The sequence below is a fragment of the Micropterus salmoides genome, unplaced genomic scaffold (genome assembly GCF_014851395.1).
Source record: "Micropterus salmoides isolate LMB-PRFRI ecotype aquatic unplaced genomic scaffold, ASM1485139v1 Ms_hic_scaffold_10, whole genome shotgun sequence".
Taxonomy (NCBI): Eukaryota; Metazoa; Chordata; class Actinopteri; order Centrarchiformes; family Centrarchidae; genus Micropterus; species Micropterus salmoides.
Window position 1 is genome coordinate 31,028,916 of NW_024040041.1, and position 11,583 is coordinate 31,040,498.

General features: G+C 40.8%; 1 protein-coding gene across 1 annotated transcript; it reads left to right on the forward strand.

Moving 5' to 3' along the window:
• The first annotated feature begins 428 nt into the window (after positions 1-428).
• arl6ip1 (ADP-ribosylation factor-like 6 interacting protein 1) lies at positions 429-9,452 on the forward strand. Its single transcript, XM_038708183.1, has 6 exons — positions 429-594; positions 1,932-2,065; positions 2,652-2,771; positions 5,112-5,229; positions 5,710-5,794; positions 8,428-9,452. Exons 1-6 carry the CDS (start codon positions 559-561, stop codon positions 8,544-8,546), a joined length of 612 nt encoding a protein of 203 aa, XP_038564111.1. The 5' UTR covers positions 429-558; the 3' UTR covers positions 8,547-9,452.
• The last annotated feature ends 2,131 nt before the right edge of the window (positions 9,453-11,583 follow it).

The following is an 11,583-nucleotide window of genomic DNA, read 5'->3' on the forward strand; positions in this document are numbered from 1 at the left end:
ACGGTCTTTATTTTATTTTTACTTTAATTTTCAATTTAATTTAATTTCCTTTTAAAGGTTGTGTAGCATTTGCACTTGTAATTTGCATCTTGTTATAATTTTTGCTCAGTCCTGTGCTTGTTAAATTTGTGTTCTGCAACAAAATAAATAAATAAATACAAATAAAGTAAAGTAAAGTAAAAAAAAAAATTAATTAATTAAATAAATAAAAATAAGTAAAATGAAATAATACAATATAATAAATATGTAACATAACCTAAACGAAAAAAAATAAAGTAAATAAATAACATAAGATAAAATAAAATAAGTAACATAAAATAAAATAAAAACACATTTCCGGTGTGACCGGAACTCGTACCGAGTACAAAACTACATTTCCCAGCATGCCAACGGGCGTTGACAGTTGAGATCATAAAGACCTCGTACAGAACACGACGGTTAGTGACGCCGGAGCCAGAGACGGAGCTGCGTGTTCCGCTGTTCTTGCGGGGTCGTTTCCCTACATAAAAACACAACGAATTTCACAATATAAACCAAACCGACGCTGCTTCAGTAACGATGGCGGAAGGAGACAACAAAAGCGCAAATATGCTCGTGAGTATTAACCAGCATTTGTAGTGGATTATGTGGGTTTGTTTTGTAACTGTAATAAACGTTAGCACAAACTGCTGTTGCTAATCTAGTGGCGTTCACGCAGCCGAGGATGACCACCCCCCCCCCGTCCTTGTTGGTAGATTTGTTTAATTTGGGTGAACATTGCACCTCCAGGTAGCGAGGGAGCTAATTTAACTAGCGAGTTAGCTTCTTATCCGACCATCCGTCAAAGTGCTGCCGCTGTGACAGCAGCTAGCGCCAGTTAGCAGCTAGCTTAACTGCGCCTTTTTCCCCGTTAGCTTCAGCGGAGAGCTAGCGGGCGCTGTCGCTAACCTTCAGTTAATGTACTTAAACTTAACAGCCTGAAATCGAGTAATGACATTTTCACTCGACGTGACTTTATATCTGTGGTTAGGTCTGGCCGTTTCCCCTTTTCTTGCATGCAGACAGATACTGCACAGTCACAGCAATAATGGAAAATACCGTTATCGTTGCGCTGCTTATCGCGTAACGTTACACACCCCGATCTTACATGAAATGTTGTCCTTTTAAATTCAGTATTCATGGCATTGTTGCAAACCTAACTAGCTAGTTTCCACAAACACATAAAACCGAATTAAATCCATCAGAATAATCATCAGAATAAAGCTATTGCAAAAATTGACAGTTTAATGAAATTGGGATTTTAAGTGTTACAAAAAAAACATGCTTTGAATTACAGATTTTTGCAACAAGGTAAACGGATATAAAATCCCCTCCTCCCTTTAAAAAATGATTTTTATATAATGCAGGTGATCTAGAGTGGATATGACAATATAAGAATTTCACACCCAAGTTGCATGGCCCAGGACAAACTCCTGACCTCATCTACTGAAGAGATGTCCCTGTTCACTGCCAGATTGTGCTGATGTGGGAGTTTTGCGGATTATCAAGAACAGCCTAATAAGGGCTGGGCGATTATGGCCAAAATTGTTATCACGACACCTGTCAAATCATCATTGCTTTCAAGTTTAAAGGTTCCTGAGTGAAAGTTGAAGAGTCTTTATGGTCAGAACAAACACTTGATGCCCAACAATGGATCGATTAACAAATTTGAGGCAGAACATTCAAAACTATTATGATATAAAGAAGTCAAATCTCTCTTCAGTCCTTTTTCCTCAACAAAATAGATCTCTTAATAAAACAAAGTGCCATTTTTGTTCATGAGTCAAATTAATTAAATCAAATATAGCTATATTGTGAAGAAATTATATAACAATATTTAGTGTTTTGTTGTCCAGCTCTAAGACTAATCAATAATGTGGTTGTTAGTTTGGTAACATGTGTATAATCTTCAGGCTCAGGAAACGGCCCAGCTGGAGGAGCAGCTGCAGGGCTGGGGTGAAGTGATCCTGGCTGGGGACCGCGTCGTGCGCTGGGAGAAGGCTTGGTTCCCTGGAGCCCTGATGGGTGCCACCACCTTGCTCTTCCTGTGAGTCGACGTGCTGTGTCACAACCTTATTACTCAGATGTGCACATAGTTGGCGTGGCACACATTTCCTCCCTCTCATCAGTGAGAAATCAGTAACAAGATGAAAGATCAGAACTATCTACACTAACTCAGTTGCCCCAGCTGGTTCAAAATCTAATTCACAGGTGCATGAAAGTGTTGTAAAACTGGTTTAAAGGATATGTTAACCTTCCACATGTTTTTGAAACGCACAGCCGGAAGAAGGAAACTGTAGGCTAGATTATACCAGATTATTGTTACTAGATAAATACTTGAATAAAATTGCAGATGCAGAATTCAGACTAGAACACAAGCAGGTCATACAAAGCATTCCCTTTTTTATAAATGCACACACCCTCCCTCTTAATCTCTAGTTCAGTCTGTTTTAGTGCAGGGCCCTTTGTGTCTTTGCAGATGTCTTTGCTATGAAACCACTATACAATGAGGGGAAGTGAACAGCAGACTTCTGAATTCATGCATGGATGATACAAAATGCTCTTAGTCATGGTTATGAACCACTTTTATATCAAGTGGTCTCAATGTACTGTTTTTTGTCTTCCTCTTTCAGGATGATCTACTACTTGGACCCATCAGTGCTGACTGGGCTCTCGTGCTCCGTCATGCTGCTCTGCCTGGCCGACTACCTGGTGCCCACCCTCGCCCCCAGAGTCTTCGGCTCCAATAAGTGGTGAGATCCTGAGGGTGAAAATTACATTTGTGGAGAAAAAGAGCCGTAAAATCATATTTGTTCCCTACCTATAAAACTATGTTCTTCTGTTTTTGGCTTTCAAGGTCATGTTCCCTTTGTTTTGTGAAAGGCTTTCTGCTAGTCATGGGATTTTCTGTCAGGAGTTAAATAGGCCGTAAATCATGACTGTGCTAGAGGCACATTGTCATCTACATAATTTCTTTTTCTGAATTGTAGCAGCTGCATCCAATTTTATCTTTAGTGGATGTTTCCAGAATCAAACCTTGTTAAAGGAACTGAACATGCAAGATTTAAAGAGGTCATATCAGATTTTTGTGCCTCTTTTTCTTATGTTGTATATCTTTTTTTGTGCATGTAATAGGTTTGTAAATTGAAAAAGCCCAAGAGGAGTTACCATCCCCTACAGAAAACTCTGCGCCTGAACTGGATGGTAGTCCAGCCTTTCCTTTAGTAACCTGTCCGCGTCACTTTGGTAGCACGCTTCACAATCCTCGCCTAGCGGCTAGTGTGGCACGCCCTCAAAAACCAGGCTGAAGATGCGCATTGAGCTGCAGCAAACACAGTGACAAGACGTCCGCCCCTGCCTCCACTCACCCCCGCCCTCCTTACCAAACGTTACATGCCGGTGCCCAGTTAAAACGGGACGTATGAAAGATGTGTTACAGATTAATAACATACCACTCTGAAACGTCTCGCTCCAGTCCAGGTTGTGAAGCTGGTTCGGGTTGTTGTGCCTGTGTTTCAGGGTCAGAGTCGGGGCTCGAGCATGTGCGACCGAGCCGAAGTTACCGGCTGAAGCGGCTTTAATGATCACACTGCCTTGCTAGTCAGGACCCGCTCTACTCTGCTTCTGATTGGCTAGTAGTCCTTAACTATGCACATGTGCAGCTCCCAACAAAGATCGAACAGAAGTGAGATGCTTCACTCGGTAACGGAGTGTTCAACACACAGCGTGAAAAGAGGAGCTTTTAGCAATGTGCAGTTTGACAGAAATGTGTAAACCTGTTCTGGTACAACCCCTAAATAAAGTTATGAACCCGAAAATTAGCATAATGTGACCTCCTTTAAGTTTTGTTAGCCTAGGAAATAATGGTTTGACACTGACATTAAGAGAATGTCCTTGAGATTCAGTATATTTGTTTCGTTGTTGTGATCAGAAAATGCACCTGCTATTTTTTTTTATTGTAACATGCTCTTTCATGGAGCTTTGACATTACACGCTGCTCACTGAACAGCCTCTTGACTTTCTGTGTGTATTTGATGGTGAGAACCAGACACCCAGGACAGGATAGAGTAACAGCCTGCAGTTGGCACAGCATGTTGGACCGCTGTCCTGCACCAGACTCCTCCTGCCTCGATATTTAACCCTCCATCAGCATAGCATGACCTGCACACTTTTTCACTGCTGCACATTCCTCAGGCCGAGGCAGCAGACGTGCTACAGGAGTAGCCATGAGTGTGTGTTATTTAGATAAAGTTGTCTGGGTATTTTAAATGCTGCAGTGGTGTCAGAGTAGGTTTAAAGCACCAGCTTCTTGTCATGGAGGAAATTAAGCGGGGGGGATGGGTACTGACTTAACCACCTTCGTTTAAAAGGCCAGCTTTGTATTTTTAGATATAGGCCAGGCAAGTGTAGCTGTTATTCTGAAGTGTGGTCAAAATTATGTCGATTACCTGAGGCTGCTGTTTACTCAGCGAGCAGAATCGAACTGATAGCAGTGGTGTCTGTGAGGCTGCTTTAAATGGAGCTATTAAAGTCCAGTCACGGTCCCTGTTTGGCTGACAACAAGGATGGAAATAGGGAACGATGGCTCAGCAGAAAATGAAGGGCACTTCTCAGCTGCCCTCTTCCAGTCGACACTGTAACAAACGGAGGATGTTTTTCTGTCCCTTCATACAGATGGTTATAGGCAAATGGCTAATTGCAACTTCTTAATCAGGTCTTTTGTTTATAGTGAAATATCAAAATCAGATTCTCCAAATAACCTGATTTGTTCTTTTAAAATAACCCGTTTACTATAATAAAACTACAAAAGCACACGCATTTGAGAACTCGGGATCAATTGTCATGAATGAGGGAACTTAAATAAAAAGAGCTATTAAACGAGAGGAAAGCTGCTCTGATGTGACGAAACTTTATTGAACTTATCAGCTTCCTCTTGATGGCGAGATTAGGAGGGGTGTTGTTGGTGAATATTAATAAATGAAAACATCCTTTTGGCCTCTGTTTAAACTGAATAAAAAAACCTCTTCTGCTGTGAAACAGTTAGATTTTTGTTTTTAATCCCACCCTTGTCCTCGACCTTTGCTCGTGCGCAGGACCACCGAGCAGCAGCAGCGTTTCCACGAGATCTGCGGTAACCTGGTGAAGACCCAGCGTCGCGTCGTGGGCTGGTGGAAGCGTCTGTGCGCCCTCAAGGAGGAGAAGCCCAAAATGGTAAATGGAAAATCTTAACAGCTTAGTCCTACTCGTACAGAAACTGAATCTGTCACTGTAGACATACGGACGGAGCTGTCTGCAGCGCTGCAGTAAATGCAGCCGTCCTGTCTGATTTTATTACAATGGTGAGCTTTCTCTGCTCCAGATAAAAATATCCTCAGCTGACTTGGTTGGCTGCTCCACTTAGCAGACCTCAAAGTGGGTTACAGGCTGTGATAACCGGGTTTTTCACAGCATGCTTTAACACTATTAATACACTCTCTGTCAGATCACATTCTCTTAATTCACTTACAGCTGCTGTTCCTTTTTAAAACGACAGCATATGTTCTGCTAATTAAAATTAAAAACAGCTTTAATACTTTTCCGAACATAAAACATTCATTAAATGATGCTCTGCGTGCAGTCAGGACGCAGTTTGTGTTTGAGCAGCTGAACTGCTGTGTGTTGAATGTAACGTGACCTCCCTGTTCTCCACAGTACTTCGCCTCAGTGATTAGCAGCTTGCTGGCGGTGGCTTGGATCGGACAGCAGGTGCACAACCTGCTCCTGACCTACCTGCTTGGTGAGTTTATTACAACATAGAGTAATTGGGAACAACTTGTTTTTTTAAAAATACCCTTCTGTCTGGGTTTTTTTTTTTTTTTTTTTTTTTTTTTTGCTGGGTTGCCATTTGTTCTATAATTTTTAAGCTTTTTGGTTGACTTGTTTTGATGTAATTTTACCTCAGTGTGATTATCAGTATAGTGAAAAAAGCTTCAGAGATCAAACCTGCCACTATAGTAGGAAAAAATGCTGCTATTGTAACACATGATCATCCAGTCTGTGATGGATTTGTTTTCTGTATCCTGTTGCCCTTTAAAACAAAATGCACACTGGATTATGTGGAAGGTGTGCCCTTAAAACAAGGTGGTAACCTTTTGGACTCGCCCAAATATGTAGGTTGGAAGTTGAATAAATTCTAATATCTGGTGAGGTAAACAGGGATTATGTTTCATTCACTAAATAGTTTTTATTTATTACAGGACACCTTTACTGATTTCTTTGTTTTGACAGTTTTAATTTGTCATTCAACCATGTCAGACATGAAGGAACGAAATTTGTTTCCCAGGACCGGCAATGTACAGAATAACATTTTAAGATAAACCCCATAATAAAATCGGTTAAATGACCCTAAAACTATAAAAAATAAACATGGTTAAAACCCGTCGTTTACTGGAGTTGCTGCTGTTAAATTTTAATAAGAGAAATCAAATCCATTGATACGAGAGAGGTCCGTCTGGAAAATGAAACTTTGATCACCTAAAGTCAGGAAACGCTGCTCGATCTTCTTCTGTAGCTGCGTTCAGTGAGGGTGTAGGTTTACCCTTTAAACATGGCCGCTGTGGTGGACGTCCCATCTGATAGTCACACATCAGAAACAGGAAGCGACAGTTGTTGTTTGTGTCTGCAGTTGCAAAAGTCTCTGGTTGTGATGAGTTATTGTGCTTCGTAATGTGCCTTCAGCTGTTTTGCATGCATGTTGAAAATCTGCAGTACCCCTGCTGTGGAAATATTGTTCTCCCCCCCCCCCCCAATCACATGAACTCTGCCCATCAGGCTTCCTGGTACTGTGAGTCAGAAGTGCAGCAGTAATGCAGATCAATACCTGGATCCCTGAGACAGACTCGCAGTAGTATTCAATTAGCACAGCTGCTTTCTTCATTATTAATGACTTAAATCCAGGAAGTTGTTTATCCCTGTGCTGCAAAATGAGACCAAAATGGGAGGAAAATGTACGGAAACTTGAGATTGTTCATTTAAATATTCAAAGTAGAGCTGAGAGAGGACAAAACCGTACAGCTGCAGAGCGGCGCCTCGGGGCAAAGCGACCGTTGGTGAATCAGCAAGTCTGCCGGCTGAGCCAGTCATCAGTTACATGAGCTGAGACATGTCGAGTATCATCTGACGGGAAAACCATGGGAGGAGAAGTGACTTCAGAGGGTGAATGACTCGGAAACAATACAGTAATCAGATCGGGCTTCTCTGGACTGGTCACAAACGGCTCTACGGCCGAACACTGATCACCTCATTGATTGAGGAGCTTTTGGATAGTTATTCATAACATGTTGACGTCCTCAGGGTGCTGCTGGAATGTGAAACATCCGTCTTGAGAATAAAATGTGCAGTCATGTCAATGTTTTGGCATCTGTTTTTTTTTTTTTTCTCAGTTGCATAGCAGCAGTGTTTTCATGGGCTTCCTGTGTCAGAAAACAAGAACTCGCATGTTTCTTTTGACGGCAGCAATTTCTGGCTCCCACAGGTCACCATGACTGGAATTTACTTAGAAATTCCTGTGGAGTAGATATGGGAAGCATTCGGTAAACATTTAAGTGTTGGAGTGCTGAGCTTTTGGCTAAAGGTATTTGATATGTTTGAGACTTGGATGAAGAAAACCAGTCTGTCAAACAAAGATCTGTTGGGATTGCTGATATTCTGTACATTCAAAATAATTGTTTATCTGATTACTGTGAGGGGAGGAAGCAGAACTCCTGTCTGTGACTTGATCAATACTTCACTGGAGATCAGGCTGCCAAATAAATATTTAGCATCCTTTGATACTTAATGAAAACTGGTTTGGATTAAACTGTCACTGGGACCATCTGCACTACATGTTTAAAGATGGGGTTATGTGTTGTAGAGCCGGACTGATTTTGGGATTTTTAAGACCAAATACTGGTTTTGATATTTGAGGATTTTAAAATCCGCTATTCTTTTCAGAAACTCATACATTATCCTTCACATCTTTATGTGTAGTTATGAGATCTCATCAAGATAACGTGACATAAATGCAGTTTAAAAAAAACAAACCTTTTCTTATTGGCTACGTTTGAGATGACGGTCGCTGACTTGAGCAGAGCGCCCTCTGGTGGACAAACTATGCAGCGACAACACTCATAACATGATTGAAGTAGCCGTCTCGTTTGTCATTTAGTGGCTGTTATAAACACCAAAACCAATTTGGCTTCAATTTGCACATATTGGCCGATATTACTGCGCACTGATCTGTCTGTCTTGCTCTATTGTGCCCTTTCTTTACTTGTTTTATTATATTAAAAAACAAACCGTGTCCATGTGGTTGGACTGTGGATTATTTTATATTTATTTTTTTATTTTTATTTTTTTTTAAAAAGCTTTAATTTTAACTTTGTTCTGCAGTGAGTTTCCTGCTGCTGCTGCCCGGCCTGAACCAGCACGGCGTCATCTCCAAGTACGCATCCATGGCCAAGAGGGAGATCAACAAACTGCTCAAACAGAAGGAGAAGAAGAACGAGTAGACGGATGAACCACAACGCAAAGAGGAAGGTGGAAGGAAGTTGCTTTGAAGGAAAGAGAGAGGAGAGCAAAAAGTTAAAAAGCCTCCTGCTTCGTCGGTCTCTGCCGCAGAGGAAGACGCACCATTTTTATTTTCACACATTGGATGAGTTTAATTTCTCCCTCCCAACCGTTTTTTGACATTTCGACCTCATCACCACCCCACTTTTGAATTGATCTGCCGTGCATGCATGCAGCTACCACATGAAGTTTATCGGATAGTGTCACACGTTCGTACACCACACTGAAATGCCCGACAGCCACGTACACAAAGTTCCTTCTGTTTCTTAGTTTCACTGTGCTTAATTTTTAAGATGTCAGTAATGCTTTTAAGCCATTCCCTCTACTTAGACAAAGTGACTACTGAGACGTTTTTGTAGCATTACTGCATCATTTTAACCGCCTCCATAGATTCCCGACAGTAATGGGTTTTGTTTTATTTCGGGACAATTTTTGTCAAATAAGAACAGCTCATGTAAATTTTTATTTTTTATTTTTTTTTTTGGGGCTTATTCTGCTTTGGTTGTAATTTAAAAATAGCGCTGAGAACAAAACTGGATTTAAAGCAGCTTTCATCAGGAGTGAAACTGTCCAGAAACAAGCCTACTGCTGTACCGCTGCTAGCTGGACTCTGGTCTATTAGCTCTTGTATAAAACCCCACAGTGTTACCGGAGTGGGGTGTCTCTGTGTAAATAGACCCGTCCCCTCCCTCTCTGTCCCTGTCCGTCACCGTTTTCTCTGTTATTTATCTGTGTCGTTTCCTCCTCATTCTCATTGTGTCCGGTCCGATCACTGTCTTTCAACTCATTTCATTACGTGTCTTTATTGGAGATCTTTACAAAAATGAATAAACTTTGATTTAAATGAATTTTCACTGGCCTTTTTGTTGTTTGTTTGTTTCTTGGTTGGTTGGCCTAAACATGTAGATTTGTGTCTTGAGAGTTGTCTAGATTTTCAAAGTGGCTTAGTGTGATTTTAGTTAAAGAGAAACCGTAGTTTTGGGGTGTTTTACACTTTTCCCACATTACTAAATGCCACACAACTGACCTTTATTATGTATTTGGTGAAGTCTGTGCTGTCAAACAGCAATATTAGCCTGTCTTTGCTTAATTCTGTCGTGATCACATAATCATGATCATGACTTGAGTAAGGGAGGGGCTCGTGTTTCCGAACTTTGGCTGACGGGAGGCCCACAATCTCAGACTTTAAAAAAAAACAAAACCCTGATTTGAGCAAAAGTCATTAAAAACTTAAGTTGTTCATCCTCTAGAGAGCAGGAACAAGCTCGGTGAAATGTTCCCCTTAAGATTTAACGTGTTGTGTAGAAATATTGGCCAGGTCACCGCTTTAATGTATAATGTGTCCATCACAAAGAATGAAGTGTCGGTTGTCGTGATGAACCTACAAAGAGTCATACAGCATCTCTCACATCATTTGCTTTTCCGGCCTCTAACCACTCAGTGTGGTTTTGGGGCCACAACAGGAAGCTGTTTGTTAGCAGCTCTGAAAAGCAGCAAACAGTGAATATTGACATTTTATTTATCAAGTGGACACGAACACCACTCCAGCGTAACAGCTCTATAAGGTAATGGCTTGTTTTCGCTCCTCTAAGTGGTTAAAAGAAATCTGTTATTGTTGGTTCAGAAGCTGTGTGGAAAACTTGGCTTATGCACTTAAATTGTACGAGTGGCTGAAAATTAAATTCAGTGTCATGTCCCTCTGGATCAAAGCTGCTTTTGGAGACAGCAGACTTCACTGGATACCAATACTTTTTGTGAGAAGAGTTGTTCAATTATCTTTGCATAATGACTTTTTTTGGGGAGGGGGGATGTTGAAATGCAGATATTGACAAGCATTGTGGGAAAAGTGGCGATCTGGGCCCAAGATCTTTTTAGTTTTTAGATAATTAAATGTTTTTGCCTCTTAGACAGATGTGGTGTGACCTAATTTCATTCACACTCTTGCAAATGCAATAAAACAACATTGCTTCAATAAAGGTGACAAATAAACATTCACAGCTTATTGTCATTGCAAACAATGAAGCGCCTGAGTTTTAACCACTGTGAAATATTTGCTTGTTCAACCATACGCACACTGTTGGTCTGGCTGCTCAGCTCTGCTCCGATCCGCAGACCTTCCAACTTACTTCCAACATGGTCCCAAAATGCTAAAAGGCAAAACATGTAACATAAAATTAAACAATATCATCTTAAAGCCACAGGATAACATTGTGAAACTAAATACAACAAAAAGATTACAAGGCCGAGTATAAACTGTCACGTTAAAGAAGAGATAGACTCAACAGACTTGTTGACTGCATTTCTCACGGTACAAAAATATACAAAACAAACAATCTCTTTTATCTTCACTACAATGTTCATCCTTTAAATAAAACCTCACACCAGACAGGAGTCATGAATTATTAATACATTTAATGGAGGAGTGTTGGTCAGTAGTTTCCTGTTGGTCAGTGCTGTGTGTAGTTGTTGTTATGTCAGTAGAGTCTGAGTGCAGTGCAGTCTGTCTCCCGGCGTCTCGCTGGCCACAGCAGCTTGTCTCTGGACCGTCTGCTGGGCTTCCCTGGACCAGGTGTCGGCCTCTGCTCACCTGCAGACAGTTTTGTTTAGTTGTGACTGATTTCCAAACAAAATACAAATTCATGCGATCAAACGGAAGCAACCAATATGCCTCACAGTATAACAGGTATGACTGAGATGCACAGTAACATGGAGGATTATCATTCAATATAAGACACAAAACCAAACAGCTCCTACAAGATGTAATTCTACGAGTAGATAATATATAATCCTCTAACAGTATATGCTAATTGTGATATTGTACTTATTCTAGAAAATATTTTGCTTAAGTGTTTATGGATCAAATGATCAGATGAGAGTGTGTTTACTTTATCACAAACTCTATCAACAGATATTCATTCATTATTCTGATATTCTGTTTAAATGAAAAGGTGCAGTTCCTCACTGTGACCACAGGAGGGC